The following is a 23,825-nucleotide window of genomic DNA, read 5'->3' on the forward strand; positions in this document are numbered from 1 at the left end:
TATATACACAGAGATCACTGCATTTTAAACACAAAATTTTCTCCTCTTATTTTCAATTAATAGGCTAAAGAACATAAACTGAAAACAATTAATGGAAGGTATATCGAAAAAATATTATTCAGAAAACAGAAACGCACACTTTGCTTGCACGTTGACAGGAATAATACATACGTACACTGCTTGCACATTCACAGGAATAATACATACGCACACTGCTTGCGCATTTACAGGAATAATACATACGCACACTGCTTGCGCATTTACAGGAATAATACACACGCACACTGCTTGCACATTTACAGAAATAATACATACGCACATTGCTTGCAATTTACAGCAATAATACATACGTACATTGCTTGCACATTTACAGGAGTAATACATATGCACATTGCTTGCACATTCACAGGAATAATGCATACGCACACTGCTTGCACATTTACTTGAATAATACATACGCATACTGCGTGCACATTTACATAACTAATACATATTACACTGACGTAAGACTTCACATAAACAGATTTACTTCGCAGTTGGTCAAGATACTGATAGGTCAAGATACTGTTCTCCCAAAAGGACATCAGTAATCCTCAGAGTATTAATTTGAACTTTTAAGCACTTGAATAAAAACCGGCCTGGTTGATTCTGGTGGGAATCAAACTTACAGCTTTCATAGGGTAAGTAAATATAATCCCCCTTTACCATCGGGCACATTCATTGAATGTTTAAAATACAGCAGTAGCAACAACAACAACAGCAGCAAGTACTGTAACATATATTTCTTAACAGAACCAAAAAAAAATAAATGGCACATTTTAACATGAACAAAGTTAAAGTCCCAAACGAAGATTAACAAACGCATCTCATTTATTTTTTATAAAACAAATTTTGTATATGTATTTGCATCCTTTATAAAACGTATAAAGTTAGTCCAGTAACAATGCCATCCCAATCTTCTACTCCAACTGCAATTGCAACCCTAAAAGTTTAGCTGCCATACTTTCTTGATATACATCATTGATTTCACTCAAATCTTGTTGACGTCGTCAGAGATCATAAAAAAAAACATTTGCTACCAAATTGGTACCATTCGTACCAGATAAGTATCTCAGTATATGTGTATTATTTGGTACCAATAGCAGTCAACCACTATTTTCATAATTTGAATATTTTCTATTCTGAAATTGTTTATATTATTACAAGAAATAGAATACAATTCAAAAAGTTGAGCTTTCAAAATTTTTTAGCAGACGACAATTTTCTCAGCAAGCTAAGGGTTAAACTCTCTCACTTCCTGCTACATTAACATGATGACATCACAAGTGATCCTTGCAGCACTTTGATAAGGAAGCTTAACACGTTTTGCCTGGCATCACTGTTTATGTATCGTCACATAATAAACTACGTCATGGTTTAACATAAATTCAAGTACATGTAAACTGTATGCCTAATGCAAATTTGCAAGTGAGCTAAACATAATACACGTTGACAGGTGGTCCATTCATGAACGGTGGTCCTTTAAATTCGGCAGGAATAACATGCAAAATGCATAGAAAACTATTTATCAAACTAACAATGAAATGACGTCCTCATTTAACCTGCAGTTAATGCGAACTTTGTTCACTATATCGACAGTTGTGTAAGATCAGTTTGTAAAGCTTTCATTCGTTGTAAAACTTCCTTGTCACACAAGTTTCTTCGTGTTTAGGAACTGTCCCAAACAGCTCGTCTAGTACAAGGCTATCAGGTTAGATCTATATCTGACATGAACTCCTGAAATGCAAAAAAAATCCTTTATGAACTTTATGAATAATGAATTAAGGTAACTTGGTGTGAAAGTACATTATCTGTTGCATGACAGAATGTACAGTACATAGTCTAGATATGGTTTGTTCCAAATAAATTTCTCAACACATGAAAACAAATCATGTTCCCCCAGAAATAATGTTAAAGACTGCAAGCCCTTAACCTGCTTTAATCCTAAAATGAACTTGTCCAGGTCCCAGTTTTGGAATTGTCAATTATCTTGTAAGGGATAACAACATGGACATTTGAAGTTTTATCAGCGAACAACATAATAGAGCCTGGTCAGAGTGCATGAATCTGGAGATTTGCCAAGCTCTATACTGGTGGCAAAGGCTATTCACTTTTAGTTCTAGCAGATTAAGAATTAAGTTGTTTTTCACGATGACTTGCCCCTATAGTGCAATATTCCAGTCACTACTGCTAAAAGCTTTTAGGACAATAATAAACTTGCCAAAAGTAAAGCTTTAAATTATCAAAAGGGACCATTGCAAGTTTTCAAACAAAGGTTCACTGCAATGGTATGCTAGTGAGGAAAGATGCCTCTTGATTTAAAGGTGTAAACTTTTTGCCTTTAAAATTTATAGGTTCAGGGCTCAAGCCTGTGTGCGGCCACCCTCCTGTTACCTCATGTGAAATCTGATCTGGTTTGTGTTATAAATATAAATGATTAAGTAAATGTCTAATCACTTTAATTTATAAAGTTAATAGCAAGGTATTTCAAGTACATAGTCATATCTGTAATTAAAATATTATGTTATTTTCTGGACCAGGATTCATACATATTCATATTAATTAATGAACATGGATCAAATCATGAAAGAGTTTTTTTTTTAATCAATGGATCTTTCTTTAAACAGTGATGTTAAAATAAAGATCAGAATACCACTTGACCTCAAAATTTTGATGACCTTATCCTGCTAGACTTAAGATATACACTAAAGTAAAAATCATATGGCCTTACATGTGGAACTTACGTAAAATGGAAAGCCAAACTTGTAAACAAGGCTATCAATCAAACTGTTCAAGGTCATTATTTCATTATCAAGTATGAATAGATAGGCCTGAGATTTAGGGCAAGAGTAAATCATACAGATTATAAGTTGTTTTGTTTTATTGATTTATTTACTCTCGTCTTTGCTAAAGGAAAAAATAAAATAAAAATAGTGAAACTTTAAAATTTGTGACCAAAACACATCTTTCATAAAGCTCAGCAAGCTTGAATTATTTTTGCATCTAGAACCTAATTTTTGCCTTATACTGCTTATCATGTAGTCATAATTGATATGGAAATCGAAAAATTAAAGTAACCTAGTACAGCTCAAGTTATTGTATGATGTCAAATAATTCACATAAAATTGTTACCTGTTTTATGATATTTTCTAGAAGCACCAATGCTTGTACAGCTAATTTTTTACATTCTGTATCTACATCCTTGTCGACCACATCTGTAACAGAAAAACAAAAACAAATAGCCAAATTAACTCTGTTAAATTATATTACATAGCATTTGAATGATAAACATATCAGCCGCGTCATGACAAACCAACATAATGGGTTTGCAACCAGCATGGATCCAGACCAGCCTGCGCATCCGCGCAGTCTGATCAGGATCCATGCTGTTTGCTATCAGATTCTCTACTTGTAATAGGGTTAGTAGCGAACAGCATGGATCCTGATCAGACTGCGCGGATGCGCAGACTGGTCTGGATCGTTGCTGGTCGCAAACCCATTATATTGGTTTTGTCATGACGCGGCTCATATTATGTTTGATTTAACGAGACTTGTGTTTGCAAATAATTATCAGCATCATTTTAAAGATCATACAAGAATGTAGGAAAATATAAATATCATAAATGGTAGTATATTTTTTCTCTTTCTCTAAATTCCTCAGGAAATTTAAAGAATCTAAATCCCTAAGTAATCTAGGAAAATACAAGCATCTTAAAGGTATTTTTTTCTCTTTCTCCAAATAATCTAGAGCAAGAGGGCCAAAATGGCCCTGAAATCGCTCACCTATATATAAACTCTCAATGACAAGGAACAAGTAATATTGTACACTATAAACAAAAGCAGATATAAAATCTAAATCTTAAACTGAAATCACAAAGTTCATATTTGTATCTGAAATAATGCATGTGTAAAAACATTAGTTTTTAATATATACTGTACATAAAAAGTAAATCAATAACCCCCAGGGGGTGGGGCCAATTTTGACCCCAGAGTTTTCATTAGAACAAACTTGGTAGACACTCACTAGAAAATGTTTCCTGCTAAATTCTAAGCTCTAGCTCTTTGTGTTTTTTAAAAGAAATTTTTTTTAAGTTTTTATTATGCATATATATAAGGAAAATCAATGACTCCCCCTAAGCCAGGCAAATTTTAATCCCATGGCTTTTATTTGAACAAACTTGGTAGACACTTATTAGAAAATGTTTCCTGCTCTAGCTCTTTGGGTTTTTTAAAAGAAAATTGTTTCAGTTTTTTACTATATACATAATAGGGAAAAACAATGACCCCCCCTGGGGGCGGGGTCAATTTTGACCCCAGGGCTATATTTGTACAAATTGGTAGACATTCACTAGAAAATGTTTCCTGCTAAATATCTAAGCTCTATCTCTTTGGGTTTTTGAAAAGAAGATTTTTTTAGTTTTTAATATAGACATATTGTATAAGGAAAATAAATGACCACCGCAGGGCGGGGCCAATTTTAACCTCAGGGCTTTTATTTGACCAAATTTGGTAGGCACTCAGTGGAAGATGTTTTATGCCAATTATCTAAGCTCTAGCTCTTTGGGTTTTTCAAAAGCAGATTTTTAAAAAAAAATTTCTTTCAGTTGCCATGGCAAACAAAGTTCTGCATAGAATTAGATTCTTTGAATAATTTTCAAAGGTGACCACCAAAGGAACATTCCTGTGAAGTTTTGATGAAATAGGCTTAAAGGTTTATAATATGTCTTTAAAGTAAAAGTTTACAGACGGACAGATGGCCACCGGACGAAAAGCAATCACAAAAGCTTGTGACAGGTGAGCTAAAAATACAAGCATCTTAAAGTTGTTGTTTTTTTTCTTTCTCAAAATAATGTAGGAAATTATGAGCATTTTAAGGTTTCTTTTTGTTTCTCTAAATAAGCTAGGAAAAAACAAGCACTTTAAAAGTTTTTTTCTCTATATAAAATCTAGGAAAATATAACCAACTTAAATGTGTTTGTTTTCTCTTTCTTTTAATAATCTAGGAAAATGTAAGTACATATATCTGAAAGGATAATATTTCTTTAAAAATTTTCCCCTCTAAATAACCTTGGAAAATATAAGCTACTTTCAGGGTATAAGATGATCAGTATTGTATTGTATGACAGTACTGTAATGTGTTTATAATACCTTCAAGCCAATTTTTGGACTCAAACACTTCCTGCTGTAGATCTTTCAGTAACACGTTAGGTGGAACAGCCAAATACACCATAGATATTGCAAACAATAAACCATGACGGACATTCCTGTAAATATAACAAGAGATGCATGTAAGACAACACCTTCGACTTATTGCAGTGCTTGACAGTAAGAAAATGGGCATAACTCTGTAAAAAGGTAACTCAGAACTATGGCACCTGTGCCCATCATGTTAGATTACAGGGAACAAGTGAATGAAGTTTCAACCCATTTTTTTCCAGTAGTTTTGGAGATACCAACTTGTATGCAAAATCTTAACAACATCAAAACTGACATGAGTACAATAATTCACACTATTCTTCCAATAGTCGTGCTAATAATCTATAGATGATAGTCTACCTAGAGCAAAGCAACTGTTATTTTCAATTCTTGCAATGTTTCCTGTCTAATATCAGAATGCCTCTATCATTACAAAATGTATGTTTAAAAATTGTGATAAATCTATGTATGAAAATAACTTACACATCAGAATGAAACCTCAGCACCCATATAAACTCCAGTAAACAAGCTGCCATTTGTCTCACAGTCTGTAAATTAGAAATATGTTGTTTGGTTTTAATCTGTTTGGGTGGTCGAGGGGTTTACTCGCTTCCAAATCCCATTTGAGGCAACTCATGTTTTTGTTTTTTGTTTTTTTTTTAAATTGTTTAAGCCAAATAGACATTGAATTGAATATCAGTGTTGCAATTAGTCTTATAGCCAATTTATTATAGTTATAACACTGGAAACAGCATTGGTGACTCTATACAAACAAATTGGTTTATAATCCTACAACCTTCACCTTTCTGACATTCTGAGACCCAAACAAATTCAGTGTCTCTGTACTTTGATTATACTAGTATTTTGTTCTGCTATCAGATCAATATGATGATCTACATAACAAATCTTCATTTAACATCAAACAACAATTGTTTTCCTTTAATAAAACTAGGGAAGCGCTTGATTACACATTATTTTTTATTGCATAGATTTAAATTCGCATTGAGTGATTGACACTGAAATAGATATATGGTACGTTAAAGGTTTATGGTGCATGTAGATCTCATGTGCCTATCTGTTCATTATATAAGGCACCTGAACAGAAATAGCAACCATTAGTAAACAAGAGTTGGCGGTAGGAAGATCTGATTGGCTATTGTCAATGTCTGACAGTAAAACAAGGGCTTTCTGTAATCTCAATTCATATAACTTTAACTTATGATGTCTGTAACTTACACAATGCATAGGTCGCAGCTCAAACCATGACAACTGCCCATTAACACAATGGGGGCAAAAATTTTTTAGTAAAAAAATTAAACTGTACTGCATTTTATTTCATTAGTTATTTCAGATTTTAGTTTTTTTGTATCTTAAATTTCATAGGTGCAAACCAAATTAGTACTGTAAAGTCAGAAATTATTGCAAGGGAATAAATTTTGTTACATTCCCGAATGGAAGATTTTTTGTAAACAAATGTTCTGTAAGTATCTAAGTATATAACAAAAAATATAACATTAACGACAGAACCAATTGGTAAATATTTAAACCCGCCAATTATTCTGCCATGCTAATTTGGCGATTTTGGGCTGCAAGAAAATATCTCATTTAACGGTATTGAGCAGGTAATAGTTTTATCACACAATCATTATAATATTCAGGAAATAACTTACAGGGATATTAGAGGCTGCATACATTACTATACCAAGTGTATACAGCAGACGGCTGAGAACACAACAATCCTCACCCAGTAAATCAAACGTATTCTCTTGTCTGAAATATAAAGGTGATGTCTTACACATACATATATAATGAACAACTCCCACAAACAGATTGGCATAGTAATGACTGCAGTGTCTTCAAAGCAAATAAACCACAAGGCCAAATTCTTAATCCACTTAAATGCAGTGTTTTTTCGGAAAATAAACTACAAGGCCTAATTCTAAATCCGCTAAGTTGGTACTCACACCGAATAAATACTCATAATCAAGGTAAATATCCAGTACCAAAAAATCTTGCTAACAAAATAACAACCTGTCGAAGTTTTTCATCAACGAGTAGAAGAAATAACCAGCTACAGCTGAGAATCGGTTCTCTGTAGGCCGGGGATCAGGTCTGGTTTTGCCCTGACCGAACCTCCTTGTCTTGCTGTCTATACGCTTCTGTACAACATCTCTCCAGGTGTCCGGGTCATCACTGCACGCACTCACTTCCTGTACTTTCTGTTTGACCTCTGGCATGGTTGTGGTGCTCGGGTCCACAGGACGGGATAACTCTTGTGCTGCTGTTCCAATAACCTGACAGTGATTATCGTTATGTTAACTTAACTGATTTTTTTTTAATTTATCATTAAAATTGTATTTTGAATTTAAATAGTACCACCATATAAAGACTTGTAAGTTGATTTCTCTATCTCCATACATTACTTTAGACAAGGTCTAGGCATAAAAAATAACACAACAGACCTATTTAAATATAATGCTAGCTTGATGATAACTCCTCCTGACATAATGTAATACAATGTCCCTATGTTCAGTAGTATTAACCATATAATTTGAAATCTGCTACCTAACCAATAGCGCACAAGATTGATAGGGAAGTATGTTGTAGTCAAGCATATACATGACGTATAAGCATTTACTACAGTGCATTATACATTTAATTGTAAAAAATTCCATCTTGGTATTTTAATTCATATCTGTAACATTTCAATCTTCAAATTTGTTGATAATTTACACGTGCAGCAAATGCAATCAATGATGAAACTATAAACAATTGCAAAGACAAAGCGTTGATTTTTTTTGTCAGTGAATAAAGAAAAAAAAACATCATACCTCAATTATATCAAACCGTTGTCTAATACTGTAGTTCCTATCATAAAACTGCTCTGTCAAAAACTCAGCAACCTGAAATCATTTTCTTAATTGTAAATATTAACACATGAACAATAAGCTGAAAATTACTCTTATTTCAAATAAATTTGACCTTCATACAAAATACTAAATCTATGTATAAACTGTACTAATTGCCAAGAGTGAAAGAAGCAAAAGATGCTTCAGGTTTTTCTTGGAAACTGTAAAAGGTCACCAAAAATAAAGGCTTTTTGATAAACAAGAATTTGTAACAGAGTTACCAACGTCCCCCGCCCCGGGAGTTTTATATGAAGCATAAAATTGTGCTATTTCAAAAGATTGAGGTATGGATCTCAGGACATTCAGTCCAAATTTATGATCAATGCTAGATCTGCAAATGTAACAATAAATTTGTTAAAAAAATAAAATGAAACACGGAATTTAAAAATCTATCATGTTAAGCTTTGACCTCTAAGTGTGAACTTGACCTTGGAGGTAGGGGAGCAGGTGTTGTGCATGACATAACGTCTTATTATTGTGACTATTTGTGCCAAGTTATTTCAAAATCCCTTGAACTATGAAGAAGTTCTAGATTCAACACAAAATATACCCTATAACAGACTATGTTAATTTTTGACCTCCAAGTGTGACCTTGACCTTGGAGGTAGGTGACCGGTTTTTGCGCATGACACATCATCTGATTATTGTTAACAATTATGGCAAGTATTTACAAAAGTCCTTCATAGATAAGAAAGTTATGGACTGGACACGACATATACCCTCAAATAGACAATGTTGACCTTGAATGAACAAGTACGACCTTGACCCTGAAGGTACGGGTCTGGTTGTTGCGCATGACACATCGTCTTATTATAACAAACATTTGTGCCAAGTTATCTCAAATTCCTTTGATAAATGACAAAGTTATGGACCGGACACGAAATATACCCTGTAACAGACTATGTTAATATTTGACCTCCAAGTGTGACCTTGACGTTGAAGGTAGGCAACTGGTTTTTGCGCATGACACATCGTCTGATTATTATGAACAATTATGGCAAGTATTTACAAAAACCCTTCATAGATAAGAAAGTTATGGACCGGACACGAAATATACCCTGTAACAGACTATGTTAATATTTGACCTCCAAGTGTGACCTTGACCTTGAAGGTAGGTGACTGCTTTTTCTGCATGACACATCGTCTGATAATTGTGAACAATTATGGCAAGTATTTACAAAATCCCTTCATAGATAAGAAAGTTATGGACCGGACTCGAAATATACACTGTAACAGACTATGTTAATATTTGACCTCCAAGTGTGACCTTGACCTTGAAGGTAGGTGACTGGTTTTTGCGCATGACACATCGTCTGATTATTGTGAACAATAATGGCAAGTATTTACAAAATCCCTTCATAGATAAGAAAGTTATGGACTGGACACGACATATACCCTCAAATAGGCAATTTTGACCGTCAATGAGCAAGTGTGACCTAGACCCTGGAGGTAGGGGTCTGGTTGTTGCGCATGACACATCGTCTTATTATAATAAACATTTGTGCCAAGTTATTTCAAATTCCTTTCATAAATGACAAAGTTATGGACCAGACACGAAAGTGTGACGGACGGACAGACGGACAGATGGACGGACGTACTTAGCAGACGTGTTTGTGGGGTTATTCCTTTGATCTCTTAACCCCACAAGAGCAAATTTTTTTAACCCCATAAGAGCATTTTTAACCACATAATACATGTCTCTACGGAATGAACCCCATACAGAGTGCCTGTACATAAACCTAAACCTCATAATGTAGCTCTCGTCTGCTCGGACAGACAGACGGACGGACAGACGGACGGAGCCTATTTCTATATCCCCCTTTTTTCTTCGAAAAGGCGGGGGACAATAAAAGTAATAACACTTTGGGGCTTAATGGGCCCTTAAAAAGATCAGTGTTTACTTTCCCCCCTTAAATCTCTTTAGCTAAAATACAATACTATCGGTCTTCAAATGAAAGTTGTCAAAATCTCTGTTGCACATTTAACAAAAATGTTGTCAATTTTTTATCTATATCCATTTGTGCAAAAAGTTTCTTTAATTTACTGTTGCACTAACAAAGAAAATATGTGACATGCTGACTAAAATCACAACTACATATAAAGGAGATTTACTTATAAAGTTTTAACAACCTGTTGAAGAGATTTTAGCCACATTTCTGCTTTTATGAGAGCTCACTTTGACTTTTTTGAACAGGTCATATTAAGTATCTCATTAAATTTTAGTCAAAGTACTACAGTTTACCTGTTTTGGGCATGTCACAGCCAGTGCTACCAGGGCATTAAACCTCTGACTGCGGAAGTTTGGCAATGAGTAACTTTCTGTGAGATGTAACAAAACTTTAGTGAACTCTACACTAATCTGTAAAATAGAATATATAGTTACAAACATAGAATATTAAAAAATATATAAAAATTTTGATTATGATGTACATGTATACTATTTCTTTAAAGTGAATCAAATTATCACTGAGGGACTTTATTAAATACATTTCAAAATTTTATCGCACTGTTTTAATATTCTGACCATCATATAGAATTTCAATTGAATTCTGATAACAATATACATGTGTTTCAAATGAATTCAGAGTACACATGTATATCTCTTTATTATATTTTACATACTTTTTAAGTGCCTAACTGATTAATGTAAGATTTTCAAAATTTATGATTTTAGGCTTTTGGACTTCAGCAGAGCTCCCTTAACTAGATAGGTACAAACCTGTGCCAGGCCATCTCTGTTGGCTCTTATCAGATTCTCGGCAGCTGTCAAACAAGCTTCTAATGTATCTGGATTCTCACAATTTATCAAACCTGTTACAATAAAATAATAAGATGCTTGGATAAAAATAGCATCGTGAATTGCCTATGCCACAAATAAGGAGGTGGATTAGCCTGGCGAGAATTATTAATGTTGACTGCCCAATTTTATCACTTTGATATCTTAACCCCTAAAATTTACAATGAACCGTTCCAAAGTCATAGCAGGACAAGACTATTTTATGAATTTAGTGATGTCAGGTTAAAGAATAAAGATACATGTACATGTTTGAATTTTTCCTCTGATAAAGAATACACAATCATATTAACTTACCTTCCATACAGTCTCTGATATATTTAGGCTGCCTCACTTTGGAAGTCTTTGTGTCATGTGACATATCATAGGGTTCAAGGTCATCATCACTGAAATATAAAGCACATGTACAAATGATAAACATTTAGGACAGAAATGAGCATGGCTTACATTGAACATACATTAAAAAAAGACTATTCAGGAACAGTTGTACACTTGCAAAACAAATATTCTAATAAAAAATATACTTAAAGATTACATTGCATTAACCAGTTACATAGTAACAATCTTATGTACTTCTTAACTGAAATTGCTTCTAACATCATATGATCTGCATGAAAGCTCATTGGGATAATCATTTAAATTTGCATGACTATTCCCAAATGTGTACAGAAGATATTGGACGGCAAGTAATTCTATGACTAAAAACTTCATCTTAAACGGTAAAACCTTGAACTTGTGAAACTGTTAATACACAGCTCTAATGAACAGATGGCCAGGGTCCATGGGCATAATATAATAAATTCTCTTGGGCTTATAAAAACTATTATGCTTTGGCCAATTTTTTTAAAATCATTTTATTTAACATATCTTAACGCAGACCTATCAAGATCAGAATCTGGTTCCCGCACTTTCTCAGCTGACAGAGGCACACTGCTGGCTGGTTCCTGTAAAGCTTGTTCTCCTAATATACTGACATCATCTAGACCAAACATCACAATATCTCCAGATCTTTCTGACAACATCATAGCAATCTCCCTGTCAATATAGTAGTGTTGTAACTTAAAATATATATCTACCGTTAGTACTAACATATTAATTACAGTTGCATGACTATATAAGTGGGTGGAGTAATAGAAAGGAATTTCAGATAAACATATAATATATATCCTGTTTTCAAATAATATCAATCTAAATATGTAAAAGTTTGCAACTAATTTCTAATGTATTCGATCATCACCTATATTTTATATAACATAATGTAATAAAATGTTGGCTACAGGTTAACAGCATTTGTCTGAGCTTGTTTGCAAATTTGTTTAATTTAAATTTACTTTCAAATAAGATTAACATTACAATGTTAAGCAAAGGGACACATTTAATAAAATTGAACTGTTGAAAGTTATTGCAATTATTTTCCTTTATAAATCATTCTTCAACATATGTTATTTATTATCAATAGGAACAAAAATATACTGATTTTGATATTGTTGGCTTTTTTTATAAATATATAAATATGATCACACTTAAGTGATGTTTGTTTTCTTATCATATAAATTGTTTTTAAAAAGCCACAAGGCTTATTATTAAATAATTTCCTATACTCATTTATTTTAATAATTACATGAAATAACTCCTGACACATATATACAGAGTAAATACTAACTCATCCATGATGTCCACGACAGGGTCCTCTGGTATTTGTAGTAATCTTTTTAATGCTAATATCTCCTCATCTGTTTCTATCTGAAATAATTAATCATAAAACAAATCACACTTATCACATTACCATTAAACAAATCACATTACCATTAAACAAATCACATAACCATTAAACAAATCACATTACCATTAAACAAATCACAATACCATTAAACAAATCACAATACCATTAAACAAATCACGTTATAATAAATAAAATTACATTAGAATCAAACAAATCACAAACAACAAATCACATTACCATAAATCAAATCAAAATTACAATAAAAACAAAACACATTGCAATAAATCAAACCATGTTATTATAAAACAAATCACATTAAACTGAACTTTAAACAAGAAATGATGATCAATCACACCAATATTGAATAAACATTATAGGACAGTGAAGCAGTACATATACTATGTCACAATATGACATTACACTCAATAAAACAAAAGAAACAGTTAAAAGGTCGACTTACCTCAAAATTAAGTTTTGGACCCTCAGGATCAATGGCTGCAGTAACAACTTCCGCTACATACATGCCTAGCCGGCGCACCTTATGATCTGAGGAACCAATGTGTGTCTGTATGCCGGGCATCAGTAGACGAAGAATTTCTACAAAAATATGAATAAATAAGGAATAAGTATTTATAGAAGGCATTATAGATAATAATTTAGAATGAACACCGAGTTAAAGAAATACCCAAGTTGACACTATGCCCATTGAAACACGCATGACTCAGCCACTGGGTCGAGCAAAAAAAATTTGTTGTTCTATGACATATATAATACTACTGGTATAACATTACATGACAAGAGTTTGATTTGCCTGACCGCATTCAAACAAGCAAAAACATAGGACGTGTGATTTTAAATCTGCTATTTTATCCATGTGATTTTAAACCTGCTATTTTATCCATGTGATTTTAAACCTGTTATTTTAACCACAAGAGCAACACGGTGACTTGCCCAAAGGCACTTTAAAGTTTGTCTCTACACTTTATAAATAAGCCATTAACCTATTTGAACCAAAGGGGACTAACCTTTGGGACAAGTGCCTGCACTCTGACTATCTTTGTACTGTTGCCGGACTAATTCTAAATCATGTTCATCTTAAAATAGTCTTAAAACTGATAATTGAAATGTTGAAGATTTGGCATAACATAACGTTTTTTCACTTTTGGGCCAAATCTTTCTAATCCGTTCTAAAAATAGAAGTTGGAAAGAAAATCTAGCAGGTTTAGATATATAAGAAACTGTTATACCGTCTTTATGTTCCTGTTTATGTTGTTCAGTAAAGAAAGCTACACAGATAACAAAAGCTTGGGTTAGATAATGGTGTTGTTCATATGATGTATGAGTCAGTGAACTCTGGTCGCCCCATACCTGTATCAGCTCCAGAAATAACTGTAACAAATGATACACATATAATGATGAAAGTGAATAAATTTATCAGAATCTATTCTTGTTTCTGAGTGAAACACCTATTTGTCTGGCTAACCTTATGACAATAGATTTCATGACATTTCTAAATCTGAAATACACAAGTTACCAGTCATAACGAGCACTAAAGAGAATAGTTTCCCTTTTTTCCAAGTGAAAGGGTATAAAGTTATAAGTGAAGAAACGTAATATTAAAATAACTTGTTAACTGACTTGTGCAAATCTGTGGTTTCAGAGTTAAGCAGCAAACAGTATAAAGATTGTATGAACCACACAAAATAGTATTACAGTTGTTAAAACTAGTCTGGCCAAATGCATTATTATTTAAAAAATCCTTTGAAGTCAGAGTGTGACCTTGGCCTTTGAGCTTCAGACCTGTATGACATAGTGCCCCAATGTGCTCACATTTATACAAAATTATTATAAAATTCACCCATAAATGATAAATTCATGGACTGGACAAAATTTGGAAAAAAGTACAGACGGACGGACCTACATTGCAAGATTTTTATCTACCTAAAAGCAATTACACAAACCTTTATATAAAGATGCTTCCTTGGTGTTGACGTTGCCAGATAACCTATGATGTTCTGCAGAATCAATGGCTGAAATTAGATCCATCAAAATTGCTCATTCTTAGTGGAATAGCTATAACTTATCCAAAATATTGTTGAGAAATAATTACATGCACAATATTAAAACTTTACAACAAACATACTTAGAACTTTAGAATTTATTTTAAAATAAGTTAAAGGCACTATCACAAACATTACAGCCATAAAACTTCATTTCATGACTAGATGAACAAGAGGGCCATGATGGCCCTAGATCGCTCACCTGACTTATCAAACTCATCCAAACAATTACCTAGACAAGCATTCTGACCAAGTCTCATGACAGGTGAGTCAAAAATGTGACCACTACAGTGTTAACAAGGATTATCCATATTTGAGCAGTGCGACCTAGTTTTTTACCCAGGTGACACATATTCAAACTTGACCTAGAAATCATCAAAACAAACTTTTAGACCAATTTCCAGGACTTGGATCAAAACAGTAGCAACTAGAGTGTTAACAAGATCTTTCTATTTTTAGCTCCGGTGACCTAGTTCCACATGCAATTTCGAACTCATCCAAGCAATTACCTAGACAAGCATCCTGACCAAGTTTGATGATAATTGAGTCGAAAATGTGACCACTAGAATGTTAACAAGGTTTTTCCATATTTGGGCGGTGTGACCTAGTTTTTCATCCAAGATGACCCATGTTCGAACTTGACTTAGAAATCATCAAAACAAACTTTCAGACCAATTAACAGAATATTTGGATCACAACAGTAGCCACTAGAGTGTTAACAAGATTTTTCTATTTTTAGCTCCGGTGACCTACTTTTTCATCCCATCCGAGCTTTCACCTAGACAAGCATCTTCACCAAGTTTGATGATGACTGAGTCAAAAATGTGACCGCTAGAGTGTTAACAAGGTTTTTCTATTTTTAGCTCCGGTGACCTACTTTTTCATCCGAGATGACCCATGTTCGAACTCATCCGAGCTATCACCAAGACAAGCATCTTGATCAAGTTTGATGATGATTGATGCAAAAATGTGACCGCTAGAGTGTTAACAAGGTTTTTCTATTTTTAGCTCCGGTGACCTACTTTTTCATCCGAGATGACCCATGTTTGAACTCATCCGAGCTTTCACCTAGACAAGCATCTTGACCAAGTTTGATGATGATTGATGCAAAAATGTGACCGCTAGAGTGTTAACAAGGTTTTTCTATTTTTAGCTCCAGTGACCTACTTTTTCATCCGAGATGACCCATGTTCGAACTCATCCGAGCTATCACCTAGACAAGCATCTTGACCAAGTTTGATGATGATTGAGGCAAAAATGTGACCGCTAGAGTGTTAACAAGGTTTTTCTATTTTTAGCTCCGGTGACCTACTTTTTCATCCGAGATGACCCATGTTCGAACTCATCCGAGCTATCAACTAGATAAGCATCCTGACCAAGTTTGATGATGATTGTTGCAAAAATTTGACTGCTAGAGTGTTAACAAGGTTTTTCTATCTTTAGCTCCGGTGACCTACTTTTTCATCCGAGATGACCCATGTTCGAACTCATCCGAGCTATCACCTAGACAAGCATCTTGACCAAGTTTGATGATGATTGATGCAAAAATGTGACCGCTAGAGTGTTAACAAGGTTTTTCTATTTTTAGCTCCGGTGACCTACTTTTTCATCCGAGATGACCCATGTTCGAACTCATCCGAGCTATCACCTAGACAAACATCCTGAACAAGTTTGATGATGATTGAGGCAAAAATGTGACCGCTAGAGTGTTAACAACTAAATGTGAACGGACGGACGAAGGACAATCATCGATCCTAAAAGCTCACCCTGAGCATGCTCAGGTGAGCTAAAAAGCTGAGAAATTCACACACAAAGAAAGGACAGTGGAATATATTATGCAGCAAATCTTTTAGAGTTTGGCACAAAACTTTTAAATCTTTATGAAATCAATTCAACATGCCATGTGCTAGGCAGTCCATTTTTTTATCTTCACGAGTAAGAACATTTTTATATATTGTAATGGCTTTATGTTAATAAACTTGAATAAAAAAAAAGATTTAATAAAGCAGCCTAGTAGGTAAGGTGTTTGTACATGAACCCTGTGGTCATCAGTTCAAACCTAGTTAAATAGGCTTACAGTTTTTCAAAGCTATATTATATAAGGCCAGAACTCGACACAAATTTTAAATGTGAATACTAAGAAATAGCTTACAGATTTAAAATGCCTGTGAAATATCAGTTTGGTACAAAGGAGAAGCTGTATCTTATGTTTCTGTGTTACACAGTTTCCTAAATATCTGTCCATAAGTCCATACCTGAAATAATATGTTGAAATTGGCAATATATATATACAAGAGCTGTCGGTAGGACAGCAACGCTTGACTATTCTTAGTGCTTGATAGTAAAATAAAATGCTTGATACAGTTACCTCCTCCCGTTTACAGGTTGGGGTCATGATGGTGAACAAGTGTGCAAAGTTTCAAAGCCATATGTCAATGGACTTTGAAAATATTTGAACTATTACAAAAACTTTAACGTAAATTCTAAGTCGAAAAAGGGGCATAATTCTGTCAAAATGCTTGATAGAGTTACCTCCTCCAGTCTACAGGTTGGGGTCATGATGGTGAACAAGTGTGCAAAGTTTCAAAGCCATATGTCAATGGACTTTGAAAATATTTGAACTATTACAAAAACTTTAACGTAAATTCTAAGTTGAACAAGAGCTGTCGGTAGGACAGCAACGCTCGACTATTCTTAGTGCTTGATAGTAAAAAAAAATGCTTGATAGAGTTACCTCCTCCTGTTTACAGGTTGGGGTCATGATGGTGAACAAATGTGCAAAGTTTCAAAGCCATATGTCAATGGACTTTGAAAATATTTGAACTATTACAAAAACTTTAACGTAAATTCTAAGTCGAAAAAGGGGCATAATTCTGTCAAAATGCTTGATAGAGTAACCTCCTCCTGTTTACAGGTTGGGGTCATGATGGTGAACAAGTGTGCAAAGTTTCAAAGCTATATGTCAATGGACTTTGAAAATATTTGAACTTTTACAAAAACTTTAACATAAATTCTAAGTCGAAAAAGGGGCATAATTCTGTCAAAATGCTTGATAGAGTTACCTCCTCCTGTTTCCAGGTTGGGGTCATGATGGTGAACAAGTGTGTAAAGTTTCAAAGCCATATGTCAATGGACTTTGAAAATATTTGAACTATTACAAAAACTTTAACGTAAATTCTAAGTCGAAAAAGGGGCATAATTCTGTCAAAATGCTTGATAGAGTTACCTCCTACTGTTTACAGGTTGGGGTCATGATGGTGAACAAGTGTGCAAAGTTTCAAAGCCATATGTCAATGGACTTTGAAAATATTTGAACTATTACAAAAACTTTAACATAAATTCTAAGTCGAAAAAGGGGCATAATTCTGTCAAAATGCTTGATAGAGTTACCTCCTACTGTTTACAGGTTGGGGTCATGATGGTGAACAAGTGTGCAAAGTTTCAAAGCCATATGTCAATGGACTTTGAAAATATTTGAACTATTACAAAAACTTTAACGTAAATTCTAAGTCGAAAAAGGGGCATAATTCTGTCAAAATGCTTGATAGAGTTACCTCCTCCTGTCTACAGGTTGGGGTCATGATGGTGAACAAGTGTGCAAAGTTTCAAAGCCATACGTCTATGGACTTTGAAAATATTTGAACTATTACAAAAACTTTAACATAAGTGGTTACGCAGACGCGGACGCCGACGCGGACGCCGACACTCGGGTGACTGCAATAGCTCTACTTATTCTTATCGAATAGTCGAGCTAAAAAGGAGCATAATTCTGTCAAAATGCTTGATAGAGTTACCTCCTCCTATCTACAGGTAGGGGTCATGATGGTGAACAAGTGTGCAAAGTTTCAAAGCCATATGTCAATGGACTTTGAAAATATTTGAACTATTACAAAAACTTTAACATAAGTGGTTACACCGACGCCGACGCTCGGGTGACTACAACAGCTCTACTTATTCTTATCGAATAGTCGAGCTAATAAAAGAGCTGTCTGTAAGAATTTAATGAATAGATGTAACAAATTCAGGCTGGATCCTTAAATGAGCTAAAACCTATTCATCATAATGGCAGTTCTGTGTAAACATTTTAGGAATAGGCCAGTCTGCACTTTTATACAGCATAATAAAGTAACACTACATGTACTCAATTTTAGTACATTGCACTTTGACATTTTAATCAATGATACTGGCCAGTTACAAAGTTAAAGCTTGTCAAATCCAATAGACCATTAAGCACTATTCCTTAAACTGCTGGAACAGAAACTGATAAGCCATTGCCAACAGTATTATAGATGGGTAGTCTGACTTGATTCAATACTATTGGTAGCTTAATTTTTCTATATTTCAATATTGAAATCCCTAAAACTTAAAATTCAAAGCTTGGAAAATCATTGACACAGTACAGCAGGTTAAAGGTTCATGTTCGAAAAAACTATGGTAACTGTACAGTATTTACCATGGGAGAAGTTTGACAAGAGGTACAAGTACACTCTCCATGCATCTATCAGGAACACCTGTCACAATCCTTTCACATATTCTACTCCAGATGAAATCTCTCCTGATCAATGTAGACGTCTGTCGTAATAAGATTGTCCAAAACTGTTCTATAATGAAAATGATACAAATGTCCAAAACTGTTTTATAACAGAAATGATTACCAAAACTAATTTATACACTTAATAACATGATTGTCCAGAACTATTCTGTAATAGAGAAAAAAATCCAGGCATGCGTCTAGGATTTCTTTATCTGAGAGAGGTGGGGGTCAAAAGATTTCTTTAAAGGATAATGCATATTCTAGGTTTTCTTAATTTTACTACATGTAGGTTTTCTGAGCATTGTCACAACTCGAGATATCTTGACAAACAAGCCCTTCCTCCTTTTACATTTCTGAAGCACAAAATAAATGGCTTTAAACACTCATACCTAAATGAATTAAAAAATAACTTCCTTATATTAAATTTTGTATTTATTTCAAGATGAAAAAAAAAGCTACACATCTTTTCTTAAAGAAAGGAAAAAGATTACCTGCATAACCACAAAGACATAATTTTCCAACCAAAGAACTGACAAATTCCAGATGGCAATCTTTAGACAGTCTTATATATTTACATACAGATACAAGTGTCCTAACAATGTCTGACATCAAAAGTGGGATGAAATGCTTTGGTAAAAATATATCACTGAAAATACAAACATTAAAACATAATTTATATGTTTTATAAAGTTTTCTTCTTTGTTTAACTGCCAGTACAAACAAAAATATACATTGTATATACTGATGCTTTTCATGTGAAACAGGAACAATTGATATAACAAACACTATGATGTTAACGCTATTGTTGACCAGAAAAATCAGAATATTATTTTAATTCAACAAATTGAAAAAAGTTAAGATCAGTTTTTCTTGCATACCAGACTGGTGTTTTCGTTAGGGTTATCCATGAAAGAACATTCCTCTGGCATTGTTGGAGCCAGATTAGTCATGTGCTTGAAAATGATCATTTCAGCACTGTTTAGAATGAAACTGCTTTCTTAGGATGATGTCATTTTCCCTACGCATAAAGTTGTAAATTGATGATTTTTAAGTCTTGTTACGACCAATGGGCATGAACCTTTGTGATAAATATTACAATTAGACCTGGAACATAACAAATACTACCAATCTTCATAATGAAACTACATACATGTATATACAGATATAAGTAAAGAAATATTAACTTTGGTATTTAGGGTTAAGAAAGTCCCACAAACCTGGTCTCAGATTTTAGTTTATTTGCTAGTTTATCTGGAAGTGAAGCAATTTCAGTGATGATAGTATCCCAAAGTAGTACTCTGCCATCACTTCTCCAGTTATACATAGGTAAGTCGCGATCTTTGTTCAATGCACTTTGTTCACATAAGATATCCACTAACTTGTGTTTCTTTAAAAACTGTTCCAGAATAATAACACATTTGTTCAGCTTGAAACTTGGCCTACAAAATTTATTTGAATATTAAAGTACAATATTATGTTATAAATGTGGCTGTCTAAAAGAAATAGAGGATATTTGTTTAGTTCAGTGTAAGATCGGAATATATTTCACCGAGTGAGCACCAAAAGGTATATTTCACGAGTGGCGCAGCCACGAGTGAAATATGAACTTTTGGTGTTCACAAGGTGAAATATATTTGATCTTACACTAAACTAAACACATTTTCTTTTTATTATATGCAAAGAAACGTTTTAAAAAGACATTAAACCTAATACTGAATGAAAAACGCGCCAAATAATAATATAACGTGACGTCATTTACGACGTCACGTCATTAAGTTGGTACCCAGTTCTGTGCACGCTGGTATTTCACTGAAACAACGTAGGGGGCTTAAATTCAAAACAGTGAAATTATCAAAGTGGTAATTTCACTGTTTCAAACAGTGAAATTACCAGTTTTATATCACTGATATATTTCTATAAACCACCGAAAAGCATGTAATAAATCATATATCTTGTTTGAAAAATGGTGACGACATTCATTATTTTAAACAAAAACAGCAATCAAATTAGGTTTAACAAATTATTACATTCAAAATTAAGACAAGAATATCAGACCTTGATTATCAAAATTCATTACATTGTCAGGCACTTTTCCATAAAATTTAATAAATCATAGAAGAGTTGTGGTTAGGACAAGCACAGTGTGCTTGAAAGTAAAACAAGAGCCTGGATAATGTAGAATTTTTTTTTTTAATAAAAAATGGCCAAACTCAAAATCCATATTAGAGTTATGCGCCTTGAACAGTGACCTCCTATTATGCTCTCAAATAAGTGTGTGAGGTTTCAAACCATTTCCTTCAGTAGTTTTGGAAATTCAATTTTGCCGGCAAAACTTAACCAAAGCCAGGTTGAGTACAATGGCTCTCCCTCTTCTTCAAATAGTTGTGCTAAATATGTTTGTCACAACCAAGAAATATAAGTGCATAACAATAACAACAATACATTACCCAGTACTGTGAATTGCAAATGTTACTGCAAGAAAAGCATCTTCACAACAGCCATTAAGAAAGAAATGAAGAAAGTATTGATTAAATTCTGCTTTTGTCAGCTGTCCAACATTTTCAAAAGTAATACAATCCAAAAGGAATTTTGTAAAGTTTGTGTAATGATTCTTCATGAAAATGTTTGAGCATTCCTGGTCCTCTAGAGCCTTATTATCACCCTTTGCACTAGAAGATTCTTCACATGGCAGAAGTTTGCAAACTTTCTTCAAACAGTCAAGGAACTGTTGTTGGTCATTCCCATTTCTTATACCATTTTGGATCTCTCTCACTCTAGCACGTATCTCAGATTCTAGTGTCATGTTCGGCTAAGGCATTGATAGATTACTGCAAGTAAACATATTGAATCAGTCAGTGGCATCTTGTTGATTGATGTTTGTATGAAAGGGCTTAATCCTTATTATTTTCTAGAAATATTAATTTTTATGTCATTTATATATATAAGCACGGTCAGACATTTTTGCCATCCTGTTAATTTCATCGTAACAATCTCATAAACTTGGGTCACAATTGCAAGATACAATATTTTTTCAGATCACAGAACTAAAAATATGTCTGTCTACACTGAATCTAAAAAAATTATTCTAATACGGGAAAATCAAAGGCCGGGCCTGCATCTTTGGCTTGGCTATAGACTACAGGTGTATAAAATATTTAAAAGAAAATCAAATAAAAAAACAATTCAATGAAATTTTCAGTGTCAGTTTTAGTTGGCTTCCGTCATTTTCAATGTGACTCAATGATAATAGGCGGGGCATTCCGTTAACTGAACAGCCGCAATTTTTTTTATTAATAATCGTTCAGTGTTCAAGTGAAAACGGAAGGGGTGCATGAAATACCAAATGACGCCTTTAAAACGAAAAAAATGAATGACTTTTTTTAACCGACTTCCCCATTCATAGGCTTTGGCTAATTTCATATTATTAATAATAAAGGTAACAAAATAATAATCTTATAAAACTGATAAAAGTTAAAACACAAGAGTAAGGCTTAGGGTAATCTTCACATGGTATAATCAAATGCAGAAATTGACTATGTGTACCTGCTCAATGTTATATTGATTCAATCTGTCCTTCATTATTTTCTCTTTACCATTTCAGACGTCTTGCAGCATAAATTGGTACGAAATTTACGAAGGACGAATTGTTATAAATTTAGTAAACAGGATTTTTCAGAAATGACAGATGTGATAAAATTAAATATGTTATGAAAAATTTAATTTCTTTTAAATATGTACAATTTTTTCCTTTTATTTGCATCAGAAATAGCATAACCATTTACATTTTAAATATTTTGTTATGGGCGCAGACATCTTTAGACTGAGTCACTTAGAAAGGTATTCTACCACAAACAGGGCAGTGTCCTCGCAATGATTTGCCTTCAATAACTTGCGCTCAACAGAGTGATATTACTCGTAAACCCAGTTATTGATTGTTAACACAAGGCTGTGAAATGTAATTATTATAAATATATGCCAAATATAAAAATTGCCCCAGTTCTCACACACATCTTCCAAATTTCTTTAAAATATGGTACTGTCCCTCATGACTGAAAGCACGTAGTGATTGCCCCTGTTTATAAGAAAGGCCCAAAATGTAAACCTAGGCCTATATCATTAACCTGCATTGCCTCTAAGCTAATTGAGCATATAATTGTCTCCAATATCATGTCTTTCTACGACAAGCATGATATTCTCAGCAATTTCCAACATGGTTTCAGGTCAAAACATAGCTGTGAAACCTGCTTATCAGTTTCACCCAAGAAGTTCATGACAATCTAGAGCAAGGCCAACAGAACGATGTCATTGTCATGGACTTCAGCAAAGCATTTGATAAAGTCGACCATCACAAACTTCTCCTTAAACTACACAGACTAGGTGTTAGCTCAGAGGTCATCCCATGGACAAGATCATTTTTATATGGCAAATCTCTGACAACTTACCTGTTCTCTCTGGTGTCCCCCAAGGCTCGGTCCTGGGAACTTGCTTCTTCGTATCCTACATAAACGACCTCCCTGATAGTGTTAAGGACAAGGTCAGGCTATTTTGCAGACGATACAATAGTTTATCT

The 23,825-nt window shown here is 33.8% G+C and overlaps 1 protein-coding gene across 3 annotated transcripts; it reads right to left on the bottom strand.

Moving 5' to 3' along the window:
* Nucleotides 1-749: 749 nt before the first annotated feature.
* LOC132715905 (telomere length regulation protein TEL2 homolog) lies at nucleotides 750-23,102 on the bottom strand. Of its 3 annotated transcripts, none has more exons than XM_060699025.1 (21): nucleotides 23,038-23,102; nucleotides 21,703-22,083; nucleotides 20,473-20,694; nucleotides 19,747-19,901; nucleotides 19,175-19,322; nucleotides 16,874-16,976; nucleotides 14,623-14,691; nucleotides 13,909-14,050; nucleotides 13,122-13,258; nucleotides 12,602-12,681; nucleotides 11,818-11,973; nucleotides 11,236-11,324; nucleotides 10,864-10,955; nucleotides 10,387-10,503; nucleotides 8,067-8,138; nucleotides 7,267-7,529; nucleotides 6,906-7,005; nucleotides 5,719-5,783; nucleotides 5,188-5,303; nucleotides 3,172-3,254; nucleotides 750-1,776 (listed from the first exon to the last, which is right to left on the bottom strand). In XM_060699025.1, the coding sequence occupies exons 2-21, from the start codon at nucleotides 22,056-22,058 to the stop codon at nucleotides 1,747-1,749; spliced, it is 2,595 nt and encodes an 864-aa protein (XP_060555008.1). In that variant the 5' UTR covers nucleotides 22,059-22,083; nucleotides 23,038-23,102; the 3' UTR covers nucleotides 750-1,746. The 3 variants fall into 3 exon arrangements, with proteins under 3 accessions (XP_060555008.1, XP_060555000.1, XP_060555016.1); XM_060699017.1 differs by having other exon boundaries at nucleotides 22,799-23,077; XM_060699033.1 differs by having other exon boundaries at nucleotides 12,602-12,677; nucleotides 13,118-13,258; nucleotides 22,799-23,077.
* Between the last annotated feature and the right edge of the window lie 723 nt (nucleotides 23,103-23,825).

This window comes from Ruditapes philippinarum, unplaced genomic scaffold, assembly GCF_026571515.1.
Source record: "Ruditapes philippinarum isolate M1 unplaced genomic scaffold, ASM2657151v2 ctg1806_1_1_1_1, whole genome shotgun sequence".
Lineage (NCBI taxonomy): Eukaryota > Metazoa > Mollusca > Bivalvia > Venerida > Veneridae > Ruditapes > Ruditapes philippinarum.

What these genes read in the sequence shown, in the direction of transcription:
- LOC132715905 (XM_060699025.1), bottom strand. Translation starts at nt 22,058, where the DNA reads ATGACACTAGAATCTGAGATACGTGCTAGAGTGAGAGAGATCCAAAAT. An exon ending in TTTGCAATTCACAGTACTGG is followed by an intron (nt 20,695 to 21,702) that starts GTAATGTATTGT and finishes TAAATTTTGTAG; the next exon opens with GCCAAGTTTCAAGCTGAACA. An exon ending in GGAAGCATCTTTATATAAAG is followed by an intron (nt 14,051 to 14,622) that starts GTTTGTGTAATT and finishes CATTTGTTACAG; the next exon opens with TTATTTCTGGAGCTGATACA.